The 21343-nt window shown below is 31.7% G+C and overlaps 2 protein-coding genes across 3 annotated transcripts in view; both read left to right on the forward strand.

Annotated features, from left to right (window-relative positions):
* The window catches only part of LOC129954123 (substance-P receptor-like), a 288752-nt gene that overhangs the window by 229314 nt on the left and 38095 nt on the right, over positions 1-21343 (forward strand). The gene's annotated exons all lie outside the window — the stretch shown is intronic.
* Positions 15550-17072, forward strand: LOC129954124 (uncharacterized). Its single transcript, XM_056067817.1, has 2 exons — positions 15550-16880; positions 16942-17072. The coding sequence occupies exons 1-2, from the start codon at positions 15953-15955 to the stop codon at positions 16944-16946; spliced, it is 933 nt and encodes a 310-aa protein (XP_055923792.1). The 5' UTR covers positions 15550-15952; the 3' UTR covers positions 16947-17072.

The raw sequence follows: 21343 nt of genomic DNA on the forward strand, positions 1-21343 counted from the left end.
GAAACAACCTTATTCCTACAGAATAATATTTTAAAATCATATGTACAAAGGTACTAAGATAATACTTCCTGATAGACACTTGAAATATATTGTTCATTAAATATATTATATTCGCTGCACGGACGGCTATCTTTGGTATTTACAATAGTTATTGTTATAAAAATACATAAATATGTACCAAATGAAATAATTTGGATAAAAGATAGAAATGTAATCAAAATGTTGTCAAAATAATGCGCTCTTTTGAACTCGTGCACAGTTTAAAAAAAAAAACGTTTTTAAGATTCAAAATTTTACCTGAAAAATATGTTTGTCTTCAAAAATTTAAATGTCATTTTATAAATCAAAAAATTCTCTATTTTTAAATTTTTTTTTTGAAAATCGTTACAGCTGTTTTTTTAAATTAATTTTTTATATATAAAATTTTTCAATTTTGTTTTAAAAATATTTTTGGTATGCAGTTGTTTAGTCATTATAAATATACGCCCTACATTTGAATTTCGTAAAAAACTGTTGACCCGTTTTTGAGATAAAGAATTTTGAAAAATAAAATTTCAATATTTTTTTAAAAATCCAAACAATACAAAATTGCACTTTTGATAATCAAATATCGTTAAGGCAATATAAAAGCTTATTCAAAAAAAATTATTGAAATCAGTTTATAAGCTGCTGAGATAATTAAAAAACAAAATAACGGTTCTATGAGAGGTACCTTTCTGGAGCAATACAAAAATATGTTTTTCTTATTCAAAGAAGCCAAGTTAAAAAACAAAATTTTAGAAACAAATTTAAAAAAAATCTATCGGTTTGTTTTTGAGAAAATTAGAATTTTCGTTTTTTGACTAAAAAAATGTATGTTGGCCATTGTTAGTTTTGATCTTAAAAAAAAAATGAAAAAAACTCCTAACGCGAATCTGCTCAAAACATTTACTTCCAAGTTTGAACACAATCGACCCAATGGTTTAGGCTGTAGGAGCGTGGACAGACAGACAAAACCGACCGAACGGAATTGCGAGACCAACTTTTTCGACTACTCTACCATCGTAATATCATGTTTGATTGAAATCTCGAGATCGAAATTTTGCACGAATGCAAAACTTGCCCATATATTCCTATTTGTCGCAAGTAAAAAATTGCAGTTTAAGATAAGAAGGCCTTAATTAAAATTTGCTGTCTTTATTAAAGTGCTGTTTTGCAAGGCATATAACTTTGCGACTACCATTTCCTGTAGATGGCTTATGATTTCAGTATTTGAACGAAAGACACTGACAATGGTAATTCTTTTTATTTCTCTAAGTATCGCAAAACGCACAACAAAATGAAAAACATCCTCGCGCTTTTTCAAGTCGCACAGGTTGCACACAATCGATAAGTAATCGCGGTGAGGAATGTAGTTCAAATAATTGAGTTCTCTTCGTAGCCGGAACATGCACTAAATTTGTTCGATGGTGTATTTGTCGTGGAAGTAGATTCTTTCCCGTAATCTAGTCTACTGTAAATCATGCAGTACAGTGAGCTTTTGGCTTGCTCCGTGTATTGTTCTACTAAGGCTTTATCCAGACGAGTTATTAGGCGATATTAAGTTGGTTTCCAAGAGGCAAGGTTACTGCAGTTTAGGTCAACATCCACCTGCTTGGCAAGTTCTATCCACTCTTTAAACCATCCACTTCGGGATTGAATTGTTTGAAGAACTACTTTCTTTGGCATATTCAGAGCTTTAGGCATGTAATCGACCCGCAGCTTGAGTGTTTTAATACATAAAAGCGATAGACCTGTGACCAACATGATCATGTAGTTTGGCGTATTCGAAGGAGGGTGGAAAATCCGTTTAATGTAAAATCTAAGAGGTTTTTCTACTTGTTCACATTTCTGACCTCCCCAAAACTTGCGCCGCATAGAACATAATTGATTCGGCTACAGCTTCGAAGACCCTGAATTTACTGGTATGCGTAATTACCTTATTATTAAAACATTACTTCCATATTACGTTTATAGCTGATTTCGCCTTAACAAGTTTGTCAGTGAGATGTTTTTCCATGCTCAAATTCTTAGCAAAGCGGACTCCTAGATATTTGTATTCTTTTACCAACTCTATTCTTTCACCATTATAGTGCCATTGCTCAATTGCACCGGATCTTCCTCCGCCATTATTAAAAACCATCACTTTTCATTTACTTCAATTTTCCACTAGGTTCCACCTTTTACAATATTCAGCAAGCTTATTTATCATTACTTGAAGGGACTGCGGAGTATACCCGAGCAGGACAATGTCGTCAGCAAAAAGAAGAGCTTAAATTTTAACGCCTGCGTACCCGATTCCTGCCATAGTAATGCTTCGACGATATCATTAATGAAGAGTGCAAACAAGCTTGGACTGAGTGCACAGCCTTGTTCAAGTCCTGATTTCGTTTAGAACCACTCTGATAAGCATTTGACATTCCACACTGATGTTTTGGTAGTCTTGTATGAATTTTGCAATACTGTACCAAACTTAAGCGACATTCCTAACTGGAAAAGCTTGTAAAATAGGGCATTGCGATCCATGGTGTCGAAAGCAGCTTTGAAATTAACGAAGAATGCAAATACTTTCTTATTTCTCGATAGACATGAGTCAGCAATCGAGCGGAGTACAAAAATGTGATCGACGGTGGAGTATCCCGATCTGAAGCCAGCTTGGAACTCACTGAGCAGATTATTAGAATGTATCCATTCATTTAAACGGCTCAGTAGAATCGATGTAAATATTTTATATGAAGAGTTCAAAAACTAGATTTCTCTGTAGTTTTCCGGAACTTAAGTGCTTCCCTTCTTATGGATTGGGAAAACCAAGGCATAGCTGAACTGGTTTGGGATGGATCCCCCCTCTTAGATCTGTTTGAATATTGCTATTATACAACAAAAGTATCTGTACCATATCTTTAGAATTCTGCCATCTGAACCCGCAGCCTTTCCATCCTTTTGGTTTATTATCGATATAAACAATTCTTCTTTTAAAATTAGTGCATCTTAAATATTATTTTTAAAGCATGCTAAAACAGAAACTTATTTGGCGCATCTGGGCTTAACAATTGCTAGAAATATGTTTGCAGTCTATTTGAATTAACACATTGGCTGATAGTATATTTTGTTCCATTAAGTTTTCGGCAGAGAAGTTTATAATTCTGATTATGCTCAATGTATTGGTCTTTTGTAAAATTTGTATTATATTTACTTCCGATATGCGTTCAGCCAAGCGTAAGAGAGGCTTCTCGCCTGCATGCATTCCTTATCAAACAAAGAGGCTTGGATGCGATCCACACTGATAACTTACCATCCCGTCTGTAGATTTGTCTTGCTTAAAAGTTTGTCTATATGTACTCGTATCAATTTTTAAAAAAATTGCTTACTATTTAGGTATTTTTTATGAAAAAACGGACTGTTGAATTTTTATATAAAAATTACTGAATATCGAAAAAAACATTTTCTGTAAAATAAAATAAGTTTGAAGCCAATATTTCAAATATTTAAAAAGATATTTGAGTCGAAAAGCAATTTTTACCAACTTTTATTCATTTTTTTTTAGGTTTTAATTTTTGTTGTAAGAAAAACTGTCAATATTTCAATATTTCTTATAAGTTAAAATAAGTTTGAAGCCTAAATTTCAAGTTGTTGAAAAGATATTTGAGTCCAAATTCAATTTTTACTAACTTTGAGTAATGTTTTTTTAGATTTTTAATTTTTATAAAAAAAACTGTCAATTAGATTTTTCTCCAAATTTGTTCACATATCAAAAACATTATTCTTCGTTGCACAAAATTGTTTTGGAGATAAAATCATATTTCAGGCGTAAAATTTTGGAGGTGACAAATTTTTTTTCCATTTTTTTGTATTTATAAAAAAACCGTTAAATGGATTTTTTCAAAAAAATATACTTGTTTTATATCACATTACAATTTATTACATAAAATTTAATTCAAGTCTCTTGCGTTTTTGGTTCGTAAGATATTTAGGGTTAACCAAAATGTTCACCTTTTTTTCAAACTGCTATGGTACAAAAACCACCCACGCAATTTTCTTGAGAGCCCTTTCTGCATCTTTCTGCCTTATTATCAGTATAACAAAATTTGTTTGAAGTCGATATCTCTTCTGGTTCTTAAGCTATGGAGGACGAAAAAAACGTCACGAACGTACGGACGTACGGACGTACAAACGGACGTACGGATAAACGGACGTACAAACGTACGTACACACGCACGCACAGACATCTTTCTAAAAATCTTTTATTTCGACTCTACTGACCTTGAAACGTCGAGAAATGTCATAATTTTCAATTTGACAAATCGGACCCATTACAATATCTTCCTATGGAAAGTTAACAAGGTTCTCTATATTCAGTTTTTCCTTGACTGTTTTTTGTTGGGTGAGGCCCTAGTTCACACAGGACTGTAGCACCACCTTAAGTAAGTAAGTAAGGTTTTTGTTATATGGTATGCTCCTTTAATGCTTTTTTCAATTTTGTTGGGCTCTAATGAACCGGTGATGATTTGAAGATAGAACATTTTTGAGTATTCCAAAAACATTTGACGGATTTTTAATAAAATTTTATTTTATTAAAACCTTCAAAAACAACCTAAATAAACAGATAAGAAATGGTTTTCAACTAAGAAATCTTGTGAACAAATAAATCTATTGACTTTAAACTTTTTATCTTACAAAAGGCGTTGTTATTAATATTTTCTAAAACTTTTTTAAATATATGATAAGTCGTGTACTTTGATTATGATTTATCTTTCTTCAGAAAATACCACTTCTAAAAAAATATTTTGGTCCTTTCTAGAGGAATTGTTTGTTAGAATTTAATAGATACGATTTAATTTTATTTTAATATGATTCATTATTATTTTATAGGGTTTTCGATAATATTTTACCGGTTGTATGTTCTTAAAAATATTATAAATTCACAATAAATGCTTTATGAATTTTAAAATTTTCCTCCTTTTTCAGAAAATTATATAAAAATTTATAGATCCAATTCATAAACAATATTGTAAAACTGCAATGAAACATACGACTGATATGAAAAAAGAAAATAGTTTTTGATTTTTGTTGTTAAGTTCACTCAACAAATTGAAAAAAAAAATTTATTCTAGTGTTGAATTTTGCGGAATTCCAAATTGAAGCTTCTTCAAAGTAATTCAGATTTAAAACAACTTTTTTAAGGTTCAATGCAAAAGGTCTTACAGAAAATACTCTATTCTGGATTTTTCATGAGCTTTGTAATGCATTTTTTATTTCCAAAAGTAGATTTTTATTTCAATCCTTTTGACTGAGTTCCTGGAGAACATATGCATATATTCTTTTATCAATGGAATACAAAATTTTTCGTATGGTTCTTAAGAAAAGTACTTGAATGATTGAAAGTCAAGAGTTTTCGAATTGTGTCTTCTTACTTGTATATGATTTTCTTCTTTTTCTAAAAAATATAAATCCAACGTTCGATGTCGTCGAAAACGATAAGGCTACAATACTACAATATTATGTATGCGTTTTATCGATTTATAAATTTAAGATTCCATTGAAATTTTTTTAAATAAAACATTCAAATTATTTAATGGGAATTTAATGTAAATTTGTATGCGTATGAATATTTAATATAAAAGAAGGAATTTCTTTTCATATACACATTTTAAAAAATCATTCAAAATGTTGAAGAATGTCATACATATAACTTCCTTTTGAAATAAACCAATTTACAACACAACACAACGTTGTATAAAAACAAAAGACAAGATATTAACTCAGGTAAGTCCCCAAGGCTAAACGCAGGGAATTGTTCCTGATCCTGTTTGTTACTCCTTCATTTTAAATTCTAAAAATATCTCAAAGAAAAAGTGAAATTGAATGTAAATGAAATATGAATGTTTATTTGTATGTATATAACAATTCAACATACATATATTGAATTTATTTTAAAAATCTCTCTCTTAAAACAATTTAATTTATATCTTTTTATATTTCTATAATAATAACATTTACAGTAGAAATAAACACAAGAATTATAGCAAGAATAATAATTAGTTGACCTATATAAAAAGATAAAAACGAATGTTTGAGAATTGCCTTTTTAATTCATTTGTACCTGTCAAAAACGTTGTGATTTTAGGAGGTAAAAGAAAAATTAATTAAGAATCTTAGGTATTGATTGATTTTCTTCTAACCAATTGTTTCTTAAATGAATTTCACGTTATTAAAAAAAGCAATACTAAGTCTAAATAAACTAAATTTAATTTCAAATAAATTCTTTTACAATTTTATAAATGTTTATTACTTATATTATTAAAAATAGGACCTAATAAAATAATATTTTTTTTTTTCGAATAAACCAAATTGTTAAAGAAACTTCAAAAGATTTGGTTTTAATAACAATACGGCAAATTTAAGTTTCTTCTTTGTGGCACAAGAATATTTAATTAAGTTGTCTTGAATTTAAATCTCGACTTACAATTTATGCCTCTTTAGATATGATGCAGTCAACCAAACACAGTATTTTTTAAAGCTTATTTAGAAAACAACTTAGTTCATTCATCATTTGACTCTGTATGTAGTTTTACACATTCTTGAATATTATGACTTCAAAGTTTTGAACGAATTTTAATCTTGTATGTTTTCAATATACTCCAAACGCTTTATGTGATAGCCTCGTTTAGACAACAGATGCATTACAAAAACAAAAAGAGGCCGATATCCAACTCACATTGATAACTTCCATCTTTTTTGTGTGTCAATTTCTCTAAACCTTTAACAAAATATTAATACAAACATTTTGTGTAAGATGACACAATTTTAAGTCAATATCTTTCTTTCCTAATAATTGAGTCCGAGCCCATTTTTGTAAAAAAAGTTATCAATTGAATTTTTCTAAAAACTAAATAGTAAGCAACAATATTTACATATGACAAAATATTGAATTTAAAGATCAGTTTTTGTTAACGAGATTTTTAGTCGAAAACTAAATTTTAATCTCAGTCTATCATACAGACTTCCCAATCAATGTATTGTATTCCACGCAGAAGTAATAGCGATTAAAGAGGCATTATCCTGTCTCAAAGAAAACGTCATATCTAGCAAGTATATATATGAATTTTCTCGGACCGACAAGCCGCTCTTAAACCTCTCGCGTCTGTTTCCACTCATCTCTAAATGAGATGACGGAACAGTTTAATATTCACCTCATTTGGGTGCCGGGCCACAAAGACATTCCGGGAAATTGCAAAGCCGATTAGCTCGCCAAAAACGGAACACTTCTGCCTAATGTTAGACAAAAACACAACATGGGAACACCACCACCAACACCTTTTATGTACATTTCCAGCACTCGCCATTAGAAGGAATACATTTCTCGGTAATCCCTTCTTCGATAAAACCAGTGAACTGCCAACGATTGACACAAAATGTCTCTCTAACTTCATTAAAAGTACAAAATGGTTTGTTTAAGTTCATTACACTCCCATGAGCAAAACTCATTAATGGTATCACAGTGGACCCTTGAAGTCTAGGTGAGTCAATGACATCTGGACAGCCACTCCAAACCAACCAACCAAACCTTAACTGAAATCGCTAGCGTATAGCAAGTCGATATTTCTACTGGTTCTTGTGTTATGAAAAAATCTTTAAGAACATAGGGATGTACGATAGTTTCTACACACGCACACACAGACATCTGTTTAAAAATCTTTGATTTAGATACTCGAATCTTAAAACGTCGAGAAATGTCAAAATTTTCAATTTGACAAATCACACCAAATACAATTACTTCATGTGACTTTATTTATGTGAGACAGGCGGTGAAATCTTATTACTTATATATAGGGTGTCCCGTAAGTAATGGATAACCCTGAACGGGACACAATGTATGTAGATAGGGATTTAAGATTTGGAAAAGTATCACGAATGTTTTGAAATCTGGGTAACTTTAATTAGTCTTAATGTACATTTTCTTTTTTTTTTCTTTTAATTTTACCAAAAATAATACGAAATATTTTGTACAATTTTCAATAAGTTCATAGGCAATAACTTCATATTTATTCAATGTCTTCTAATCAAAAGTCATTTTTACCAAATTTTAGAGGTATTCCTTTAGGTTTTATTAACATTTTTAAAATACTATTTTGATATTTTGAAGCTTCGAGAAATACCAACATTTTCATTCCGACCGATTATAATAATTTGTCATGGGAAGTAAACAAGTAATATTTGGTATCTCACTACATTTGGTTGAAAATGTAACTTAGTCCTGTGGAATCTTACGCCGGTTAGTTTGTTCCTTTTATTCAAGTGTATGCTTAAGACAGACCCAACATAGGAACTTGAGAGCTTTTTTTAGACACATTTTTTGTTGCAGAAGATTTATAAAAGAATGTATCTCAAAAACTTTAAATCTTAGCTGTATAGTGAGGGGTCTCTTTATATAATTATAAGTATTGAAATTTCTACACAAGTGTCTCTGACTTTGTTTTCCTTAGTCACAATAAAAATGCAAGAATGTTATAGCAAAAAAACTATTTTAAGTTACCCGTACAGCCATTTTGGAAAGATTTAAAGGTAAACCGTAATGTACACTTTCGTAAGGCGTAACATTTGGGGGAAAAACCTCTACTAGGCAAAATAGTTTAACATTAGAGATTTAAAAATATATAAAAGTTTAGGTTAATTTTATATGTTAAAACTTAAAGTTCCGTGGGTGTGTACTAAATATTAATATTATTTACTTACTTAGAGTGGTGCTACTGTCAGGGACAGACTTGGGCATCTCCAGTCAGCTCTGTCCCTTCCCTATAGTTTACCTCTCACCGTTGTTATAGACGACTTGATCGGAAAAGGACAAAATAATCACTCACAGTGTATTTCTTTGTTTTGCCTTGGATCGGGATATACGTAGCCGTAGCATTATTACAACGAAATAGTTGCCCGAAATAATGTTAGCCCCTAGCTCGGAATGATCGCACATCCGGTATATTTGGAGAAGTGTAGTGCGTTGATCGCAATGTGATCAATCTGGTTGGCAGTTGATTAATCAGGATGTTTGAACTGCGTACTAGCTGTCAGAAGGTCATTGTCTTTCTTGCTGTGAATTGTCTCCTAGGACAATTTTAATGTCATAGATATTGCATTGTTCATATGTTTTATCCAGAGGCTCGTAGAATATGTCTTTGCTGTCTTGATCTTTCTCTCCGCTCACCTTGAAACTGTTGAAACTCAAGACTTTTTGCCTTAGTGAAGTTCTAACAACAATACCATAATAAACATCGCAGTCTTTTAATTTACGTCTCTAGAAGTATATTGCTTTATTGAACGGTCTAGTGAAGGTACTAGGAACCCCATGTTCACCGCGGTGACTTGAGAGTAGTAGTTAGTAGTCGGATGTGGGTTTTCAGAAATGTCTAGATGCACATGTCTACCATTTAAACATATATTTTTCTTATTTTAAATTCGCTTTATTTTTAATTTCAAACCAAGGTTAACCTTGTTAACCTGTTATCATAAATCGCAAACTGTTATTAGATTAAGCAACAAAGTCACAATCATGCTTACTAAGAAGTTATAAACTAATGAATTTGATCCCTGATCCCTACCTTTTGTGGTTATAAATTTAAATTGTAAGTAGCTATTATCGTTAAAGTTTGAAATATTGTAATTTAATTAAAGATTGAATATGCCTGAACCTCACAGTTTATAATCGTATAAATACATAAACCCACTCATGTTTCAGCAAATTAGACTAGACAGCATTTGGAAAAATTCATTATAAATTTATATCAAAGTTTGGCTATAACAAATATGGGTCATCCGGTATCTAATTCAAAAAGGCAAATTTATATGACATGATCTAGTTAAATAAATTGTCAAACATTCAGATGTGTTACCATATTTATGTGACACACATTTCCCATAGACTCATTTCTATATTAAATTCAAAAGGTTACCCAATAAGATGGAGGTAATGATGATAAATTAAATTGATTATATCCTTAAATCCATTTAACATGCAAATTGTATAAAGGAATTCAACAAAAAGTCCTTTTTCAATCTTAACCTTATACGAACATATCCAAACCACCTTAGAGTCATCCAGTGGGTGTTGAATGTCTGTGGGTTGACTGTGCACTGACAAAGTTAAACAAGGATCCTTGTGTTTTGAATATGCATTCATTTGAAACCTTGAAGTTCAAAAGAATTTCATCTTGAAAACACTTCTGATGAATTTTACTACTGAATGTGCAGTGCATAGAGTCTCTAGGGATGTAGGAAGCACTCGAGGATGGTTACACAGGGATAAGCTATTAAAATCATAATAATTCTACCCAGAAAAGTTTCCTTTACCCACATTTTGGACAATAACTTTTACCAAACTATCCCCCATCATCAACAAGACTAAACAAAAAACAGAGATATCTCGTTTTTTGAAATAGGTTTATTGTTGCATTTATGGCAGAAGCACAATATTCAGCAAGGATTTATGAATCCTTTCCCTTACACTCGACTTGTTGGTACTCGTATTTGGAATTGTGCCTGAAATATTAATTTTTGGAACTAAATCCGTAGGATTATGTCTCAGTGATTGCTATGAATTAAATCCTCTTTTGTTGTATACAAAAGTTTATGGTGCATTCAAAAATTTGTTATATATTTTATAAAAATAAAACAAGATCCTTGTTGTTCATTTGAAAAGCTCATCTGGCTCTTTGTTTATTTCAAGAGAGGGTTTTTAGTTGTTTACAGATTTTAATGGTGACAAGTCCTACATATTCAAAAAGTAAGTTGTTGTTTCAATTTTGTATTCATCAAAGAAATAAAACTTTCCAGGGATATATTTCTGAAACATAAGAGCTTAAAATTGAGATGAAACATCGCACTACGTGCGGATAAGTCCTGCATGTGTGTATATGCACTTTTTAAATTTAATATTAATGTTCACCACGAAGAATGACGAAAGAAAAAAAAAGAGTTCTTTTCTTTAATTTGGGTATTGATTTTATTTTGTTCTTGTTTCTTGGTATTTCAAAAACGTTTTGCCTAATGTTCAAACTTTTCAAATACCCACTTAAAACTTAGCCACCAACTACCATAAATAAGACCGAAAAAAAGAGAAAACGCAATTTAACCAAAGTTTTGCTTCGACAAACTTTGTTTGCTGCTAATGGAGCCTTAAAAGCCAAAGTACTATGAACAACAAATCGAATCTTTATTAAAAAATTCGTGTGTGTTTTTTTTTCGTAAAATGCACAAAATAATAAAAAAAATAACATGAAAGTAAAAAAAATGTTGATACAAATATAAATTGTCTTTTAGTCTGTCATCAAAGTTGTGCGGGAGAGCTCTCTAGAAACATTTAATGAAAATTCAAACTTTCGTCTATATGATATGGGATTTATCGTTGACGAACCATTGATGGTTTACCACAGCCATCATAAAATATTTGTCTTCTTTATTTTTAATAAGCAATTTCTTGAACTATGATCCTAGAAAAATAGTAGAGTTTTAATATTTTGTTCTATGAACATTGATAATAAAAATGAATACAAACTTTAACGTTAAGAGAATCAAGATGAAAGATGTTAACTGCGCAGAGACAAAGTCCAAGGATCTTCTAAAAATTTGTAATTTTATTATAAATAAATTTTGAGATGCAAAAGATTATAGCTTAACTCAAAAAACTACGCAAATTTACATTCATGACTAAAAAAGCATTTCATCATCAGTTACGAGAAATAGGACCAAATTACACAAAGGTTGGATGTATACCTCGTTATAAGTAAATTTTTATGACTTTGTGCAAAGGACATAAAATGCTATAAAACTAGAGATAATATGTAATTTTTATATTTTTATATTTTTGGTGATTCATGAACAACCCTAATGGCAGATCATGAATAAGTCATAACATTTTACTATATGTTGGTTTGGGATAAGTTGAGTATGTTGTGTCATAAAATATGATTCGCATGATAAGCCACCAAAATCTTCTGGAACCGGAAAGAAGCGGATCAACTGAATTCTGAAAAATAATAGGTAGTTTCTTAGATGTCACACGGTAGGACCAATTTATTCCTCATTAAGTCAAAATATAAAGTTGAAATAATAACGAGACTCTGACTTAATTTTCAATCAGAATGTATCTTTCTTATTTTTGTACAATTCTAGTAAATGAATTCAAAAATAATACCACAAACAAAAAAAACAAAATTTCGTTTAATTGTCTTCTAGCTTCTAGCATCGACTCCAGTTTACGAGTAAGCATACTGAAAATAATAGTACTAATAGGTTTCAGGAAATTGCGTCAGAAGAAAATACGGCAGAAATTACTTCAAATTAGATTCAGGTTTATTTTCCTGTGCTTGCGGGTTTTCTGTGCCTCAAATACGACAATTTTGCTTGTACCCGCCAAGATCATAATGAGCTTCATCTGAAAAGATGATTTTTGATGATTAAAGGAAGATTCACATATCGAATAAACTAAAAAGCCAAAAATCACTGTCGCCACTCTCAATAAAGAGCTGGTTGAACTTCATGTTCATATCTCTGAGTGAGGTGTTTACCTCACGGAGTTCTCAGAAGAACTGAAAATAATGAATTTAAAATTTTGTTTTATTGAACATAATATATGTATACAATTTGAATCTTAAATAATATGATGCTTATGATTTATTTACATTTGTTCGCACATAAGGGGCCTAACGTTATATGGTGCAAAAAAAATAGGTTGCGCAACAGTCCGTGAAGAACCAAGGCCTAGTGGCTTACAACTCTCAACCATTACTGTATGCGTGTAATGTTGTCAGAGATGGAAGGGACCTCCAGTTTATATGCCGAATCCGAACGGCTTATTTGAGAAAGCACTTTTCATGACAAGAATTACTCTTGAAGGATTTGTCAATTCCTCGCCAGAGGCAGTACCCGCGAAAACTTTTTTTTCTTTTTAATTAAAGTGGCACAGGCAGGGATTTAACCCAAGACGACTTAAATGACAGTACAACGCACTAACCGTCACGCTACGGGTACAACACGTTATACAGTTGCTTAAATAAAAAAAAAAAACTATAAGTTATGTGTCAACAAAAGTTTTAAAAGTCAGCTAATTCATCATTCTCAGGGTGTTCACTCATGGTTGTCAATGCCCTGATAATAATGCGAAATGAGCACTACTTTTATACTATTTTCAATGGATGCGCGGTTGTTTTTTTAATTGGCTTTACATACGTCTCCTTCGTACTTGCTGATTCTCATGATTGAGATTGAGGTAGGAAATTTTGCCATAGCTATCATATAGGATTACAGTCAATTACGTTTGTTTAAAAAAGTTGTTGACATAGGTGCCTGCCTGGCGATTTTACATACCCTAAGAAGGGCAACGGAGTTGCGTGAGCGGGTACGAACCCCGAAAAGTGGAGTTTAAATGCCGAGATCCCACGAAGCGGGCCACCCACAGGTACTTTTATTCAAAAAAGATTTTCACTTTTTGAAAGTTTTTAGAAATTAGTTTCACTCTTTAAAATTTGTGTTGGTCCTAAAAAGAACATTTTAACACTCCATTTCTGAAGTTCTCAAAAGCTTAAACGACATTTTAAGAGTTTTTAACCTCAAAATCTACCCATACCCTTATTACAAATTATAACCAAGCGAAAAAGAATATTTTATCTAAAAGGTATCGATGATTTTTATTAAAGAGTCTCTTTTCCTATGTAAACAGCGTGTCGAAATAATTTGTAAAAGGCGCAAAATGGCGGGATTTCGTTACGGGGGATTTTGTTATGTGGGATTCTATTCTGCGGGATCTCGTTTTGCGGGATTTCGTAACGCTGGATTTCGTGAACGTAATGCGGGGTTACGTAGTCAACCCAATTTATTTTAACTGGTCCAATTTTTTGAACTGAACATTTTGATATTTTTTGAAGTTTCAAGGTCGTTAGATTAGATTAATGAAAGATTTCTGATTTAGTGCGTTTCTACGTGCGTATTTCGGAAAAATTTTTCTTCGTCCATATATTCCAAGAACTAGAACAGATATCGATTTCAAATAAATGTACAGATAATGACACAGAAAGAAGTAAAAAGACTTTTAAAAAATTGAGTGCTTGCCTTTTTTTCCTATAGCAATTACAAAAAAATTTAAATTTTAGTTGACCCCAAATACCTCACGATCCAAATTTGCTAGAGCCTTCAATTAATTTCACAAATAAGAATAAAAACCTTAAACAAAAATCATTACTTAACGCGGTAAAAAAATGTTTTCGACTTAAATATCTTTTCAAGAATTAAAGATATTGGCTTCAAACTAATTGCACTGTATTGAAAATATTGTTTTTCACATCTTTATAAAAATCTAAGCATCAGTTTTTTTTCATAAGACATAAAATCTACAAAAAATAATACCCAAAATTAGTAAAAATGTATGTTCTTTTATCGCGTGAATAAATAAAGGCATTTGCTTCAAAGTGATTTAATTTCGTGTTAAATGTTCTTTTTACCCTAAGGAATGAAAAATCCAAACTTTCAAAAGTTTCTACTAAAATTCTTCGACTAAAAATCTCAACAAAAAAAATATATTTTGAGATTAAACTTATTTTATCATATGGACATTATTGTTACTAAGTTTCAGTTAATTTCTTAGGAAAATTCAATTGACAACAAGAAACTCATAAAAAATGATTTTCGACTCATTTATTATGAGAACAAAGAAAGGTGTTGACTACTAATTTGTCATTTCATACAAAATGTTGTTATTATTTTTTTTTTTTTGAATTTTTAGATTTTTAGGGAATTTGAATCTTCGCTTCTTTTTTTGGATTTGTTCTTTCTGAAATTAATCAATAAACGATAGGGGTATTGATGACGGAAAAGGTTTACATATATATATTTTATTCTAAAAAAAGACAAAAACTAGGCAAACATTTTAGTTCATATTATTTGCCCTAAAATCGTAAAACATAATTTTATTGAAAACAAATACTACTTCAGGGTAAGAAACAACATTAAGTACCAAACAAAAAAAGCACATGAAATTCGTTGTGTTTCTAATTTTTGGGAATACTGCATCTTGCTTCCGTCAAAAACATGGATATTTATTAATTAGGCCATCATCATAAACAAGTAACCATAAAATACGAATTACTGGATTCAACACAGGTCAAATGTCTATACAAATGATAACATAATTGGACCAATTCTGAAAATTCATTAAAACATTTGTTTTACTTTGAAAGATTTAAATAATTTTGAAAATTGTTTTGCAAATCCTTAAAAGAAAGTGAATTAGCCTCCCAAAAAATTATTTCGCTTACATTTTTTTTGTCTTAAATTAAACTTCTTAAATTTTTTATGATTGAAACACAATTGAGAAGAATTGTTTACAATTTGAAGACTTAACCTTTCTGTTGTATCAACATTCTTTTGCCTTCTCAGTATCATATCTGATTCTGGTTCTAACGAAAAATTGCAAAATTCTTTGAATTAATTCAACGAAACTTATAAACAGATATTTTCTTCAGGCACCTTTCAGCTATGAATGTAATAAGCTAGCTAATGTACACATACCTTAATGTAAAATAGTTAAGATTAAGAATGCAAGCATAATGTTAAGATTAAGAACGCAAACATAATGTATTCCTACACCTGAAAGAAGAAACTACTTTCTTGCTCTTGTCTGGATTAAGATCATTCTATTCTCGACCGCTGTTAAGATAAGATAACCTCATATAATAAATTTGTATTTTATAATTAAATTATTAGTGTTTTATTTCATTAACAATTAACATAATTGTTACATGGTGTCAAAAGTGGGATACATACAAAAAAAAAAAACACTCAATAACAACAGCAACTACCGGAGGAGTATTAAACAAACAAAAGAAAAAGTATCGCGTCGCTGTAGGTACGTGTATTTTTTTTGTTACTTGGAAATCAACTTCTAGAATCAATGACGTCATCTGACCGCGTGCCTGCTGAGCTAGATTGCTCACATTTGGGGAAACAGTGGCCAAGCTGGAAACGTACATTTCTAATGTACATGATGGCCACAGGAAAAAACGAGGAAAGCGAAACAAAAAAAATTGCAACATTCCTATGGCTTATAGGTCCAGCTGCAATGGAAATTTATACCACGTTGTTCCCAAATGATGGCACAACTGATGGAATACTGGGAAATCAAAATGCTGTGGCTCCAGGAAACGAACAAGCAGGCGAAGGCGATAATCAAGCAGAAGAGCGACAGTCACGCACACTTGAGGAAATCATAATTGCTTTCGACCGCTACTGCATTCCAAAAAAAAATGTAACAATGGAGACATTCAAGTTCAACCAAATATTGCAGAAAGAGAAGCAGTCATTCACTGACTTCGAAACTGAAATCAGGAAACAAATTCAGTTCTGCGAATTTGGTTGTGCTTGTGGTGTCTCCTACGAAGAAAAAATGATAAAGGACAGAATCATCATCGGGGTCTATGACAAAAAGCTGCAGCTTAAGCTCCTGGATGGGAGGGATGAATCACTGCAAAACGTGATTTCAGTTTGCAAGGCGTCCGAGGCAGCAAATGCTAACAAAGTCTTGCTTGATAGAGGTGCCATCGCTCAAAAGGCATACAGTGTGGAACAACAACAAATCAGCGCTATAAATCGACGATGCTACAACTGTGGGGACGACTTCACTCCTTCACATCTTAGAAGCTGCAAAGCAAACGGGGTAACTTGTCGATGTTGTGGAAAGCAGGGGCACTATCAAAGGTTGTGCAAATCAAAAGGAAAACAAGGGGAGCTAACTGGATATCATAAGGAAAACAAAAAGCCAGACAACTACAATAAAGGAAAGCCTTCGGTTCACTCTTTGCAATACTGGGGTGACTCATCAGGTAAATTACAAAGCAATGTTTTTGATAGTTCTTATTATTTAAATGAAAAATGTCACTATAGAATAAATTCGAATATCTTTGGAAAAAAAGAGCAATGGAAAAAAACATTCTTGATAGGGAATGAACACATCACCTTTAAACTTGACACTGGATCTGATGTCAATTGTATACCGGTTTATTTAACAAAAAAACTTGACATTGAATTAAAGTATAAAAACGAACTTAATAATTTGCTAATCTCTGATTACAATGGTAATAAAATTAATGTATTTGACATAGTAAAGCTTTCGTGTTATGATTTGGAAAAAAAAACTGAACACTCTTCTCACTTCTATGTCGTTGATGATAGTCATGAGCCATTGCTAGGCTTGGAATCGTGTAGGGAGTTTGGGTTGGTAAAACGAATTGATGTTGACGCTGTCATGTCTTCATCACTGGCATGCACTGAATTCATAAAAACTAATGGGGATGTTTTTGGTAGTGTTGGTAAGTTTCCGGGAACCAATTCAATTAAATTGAAAGAAAATTCTAGGCCATCGTTACACTATAAGAAAAGAATACCACTTAGTCTACTAGATAAACTTAAAGCAGAAATTGAAAATATGTTGCGGGAAGGTATAATTTCTGTAGTAAATTATCCAACTGAATGGGTAAATAATCTTCAAATAGTAGAGAAACCAAATGGGAAGCTTCGGATATGCCTTGATCCAAAACCACTTAATAAATGTATTCAGCGCGAACATTTTCTAATTCCTACAATCGATGACTTCACGTCCAGGCTGGCAGGAAAACGTGTGTTTTCTGTATTGGATCTTTCTAATGGATTTTGGCATATGCAATTGGATGAAGTTAGTGCTGATCTTACAACCTTTATGACCCCATTTGGGAGATATAAGTTCAATCGTGCACCATTCGGACTTAATAATGTTCCTGAAATGTTCCAATGCAAAATGGTTCAAATATTTGGGGACATCCCAGGAACTATGATTTATTTTGATGATATAGGCATAGCTGCTGAAAATGAAAGTGAGCATGACAAAATAATGGGAATGGTACTAGAACGTGCGAGGGCTAATGGAATTAAGTTTAATCGAGAAAAAATTCAGTACAGGGCAAACCAAATTAAGTTTATGGGACATATTTTGTCATATGGGAAAATTCAACCGGAAATCAAGCATCTCGATGCAATTTTAAATATGGAAAAACCTAAATGTAAGCAAGACATTATGCGATTATTGGGTCTTTTTAAATACTTAGCAAAATTTATTCCTAATCTATCAAAGCTTACTGCCAAGTTACGTGAACTTACTTATAACAACGTTGAGTTTAAGCTTACAGCTGAACATGAGGAAGAAATAAATAAGCTATTGGGGATTATAACTTCTGATCCCGTCTTAGCAATTTATGATGCAAATAATCCTGTCGTGATACAAACAGATGCGTCCAAGGATGGATTGGGTTGTGTCTTGATGCAACTAGGGCATCCTGTCGCATTTGCATCTCGCACATTGAGTACCAGTGAACAGAAATGGTCACAAATAGAGAAGGAGCTTTTAGCTATACTATTTGCTTGTACAAAGTTCCATTTTTTTGTTTATGGACGTGAATTTACAGTTCAAAGTGACCATAAACCACTAGAAACATTAGTCCGTAGAGACATTGATGGTGTATCACCACGATTGCAACGTATGTTTATGGCACTCTTGAAATACCCTAAAATGGAAGTAGTTTACAAACCTGGCAAAGAAATGCTGGTAGCAGACTGTTTATCGCGTGCACAACTAAGTTGCTGTGGGGAAATCGAAAACTTAATGGGAATAATTCACACTGTAACTAAGTCTGCATGCCTATCGATGGCAAACTATGACCTTTACAGTTCTGTTTTAAAACGTGATGAAGAATATTCGAAAATAGTCGGATTTATTCAGAATGGTTGGCCAAATTTCCATCATCTTAGTAAGTTAGGGCAAGAACTTCATAAATATAAGTCAGAACTACATTTTGAAAATGGATTACTGTTTCGTAACCATCGTTTAGTAATTCCAACTGAATTACAGAACAAAATTGCGAAGTGGATACACGCTCCACATTTGGGGATAGAAAAAACACTTGCTCGAGCAAGAGCGCACTATTTCTGGCCAAACATGAGTGTTCACTTAAAGCAAATTGTAGAATCTTGTCAAATTTGTGAAAAATTTACGCGAAACATTCAAAAGGAAAAACTATTACAAGATGATCAACCTGAATGTCCACTTCAAATCATTGCTATGGATTTATTTGAGTATGCGGGAAAAGACTTTCTGGCCATTATTGACGCATATTCATGCTTTGTAATAGTAGAAAATCTTAGTAACAAAACTTCAAGTCATATAATCGAGAAACTAAAGATTAATTTCAATAAAATAGGATACCCAACTATTATTCGTTGTGATAATAGTCCTTTTGCCTCCGGGGACTTTGAAAAATTTGCAGACAGTCACAACATAATCATGAGATTTTCAAGTCCACGGTATGCGCAAAGCAATGGGTTAGCAGAAAAGGGTGTAGCAATAGCAAAGAATATTCTTAAAAGGTGCTATGAAGCACAAGAAACAAAACATTTTCAGTATAGGTTACTTGAGTACAATACCACGCCTGTGGCAAGCATTGGACTTGCCCCAGTTCAATTAATTTTTGGCAGAATGGTTAAAACAAGAATGCCGATCTCTAGTTCCTTACTTCACAGAAATCACATAGATGAGAAGTTTGTTCAGACCAAATTTAAAGAAAAAAGGCAAAAGCAGAAATATTATTATGACAGAAGTGCAAAATCACTTCCAGTGCTTGAGTTGGGTGATCGTGTGATTTTTAAAAAAAATTCAAAAGAATGGTATTATGGAACAATAGTTGATCATGTAAATAATCGCTCATATATTATAAAAGATAGCTTTGATAATTATTTTAGGCGTAATAGACGCTTCATTGCTAAAACTAAAAATAATAATTTTAATGTTAGCGATATGATGTATGAAGAAAACATCAAACAAAATGTAACAAATCCAGATATTTTTAAAGAAATTCAAATTGTTCCTGAAGATAGAAATAATAAAAGAAATTCTCAATCTCTAAATAAGACTAAACAAATTGAATGTAATGTGGATGATTCACAACTACCAGTTTCATTTAATAATACAAGTACATCATCAGATAATGAGTATGAAACAGCTGATAGTAGTGAATCAGAATCAAACGAAAAATGTGGTTTTGAGACACCTGAAATTGCTGTAAATGAAGATAATATACCAGTAATGGGTAATGAACAATACAGAACTAGTAGTGGAAGAACTGTACTTCCACCGCAAAGATACGGCTGGGACTGAAACCTTATATAGGTACATACATAAATGTATATATAATTTCAAAAAAAAAAAAAAAAAAAAAAATTATTAAAGAAAAAAGCGTGTAATAAGCTAGCTAATGTACACATACCTTAATGTAAAATAGTTAAGATTAAGAATGCAAGCATAATGTTAAGATTAAGAACGCAAACATAATGTATTCCTACACCTGAAAGAAGAAACTACTTTCTTGCTCTTGTCTGGATTAAGATCATTCTATTCTCGACCGCTGTTAAGATAAGATAACCTCATATAATAAATTTGTATTTTATAATTAAATTATTAGTGTTTTATTTCATTAACAATTAACATAATTGTTACAATGAATATTTTATGTTAAAAGCAAATATCTTTATTTCATTTGAAAAATAAAATAAAAGAATAACACCTTGTTTGTTTGTTTATTCCATTTGTGATAGGACGAAAAAAAAACATTCACAAATAACATTTTTCAATCTGCCTACGGCTGTAAATGACATTAAGGATGAGCCGTGAATAATTTCTCTATACAATTTGTTCCGTAACCTTGTTTTTAAAGATTGTATTGTATTTGCATAGATACGTCATCCCCAGATTTTAAACCTCCCCACGATTGAAAATATCAAGACTAACTTAAATCCACCCCGCAAGTCTAGGAAAATAAAATTTAAAATTTAAAATAATTTTCCAATATCCATTCCATCCAGAAAACGTGTTGCGCTTACCTTCTTCATTTTTATCATTCTCTCTATCAAAATGAATTTTCTGTTTTATTTTCCCATTTCCTATTCATATCCCACTCTGTCCGCATTCAATCAGGATAGGATTTAGAAATTGTTTTTCCTTTCCTTTCTTTTTTTTCATTTAAGTTTTCTCAAACAATGCTAAGTGTTAAAGGTTTAAAAATATCGTCACCATCAACACCAGACCAACGTCATCAGAAAAGAAAACAGAAGCCATCAGCGAGCCAGCAAAAATAAATATAGGAATGAATGAGAATCAAAAAGAAAAAACCTAAAGCGTCAATATTACAACGCTTATATGTAAAATAAAAAGGACGAATAATTTTTTTATATTTGATATTTGCATTCAATTTTTCTAATCCAC

This window comes from Eupeodes corollae, chromosome 1 (genome assembly GCF_945859685.1).
Source record: "Eupeodes corollae chromosome 1, idEupCoro1.1, whole genome shotgun sequence".
NCBI classification, from domain to species: domain Eukaryota; kingdom Metazoa; phylum Arthropoda; class Insecta; order Diptera; family Syrphidae; genus Eupeodes; species Eupeodes corollae.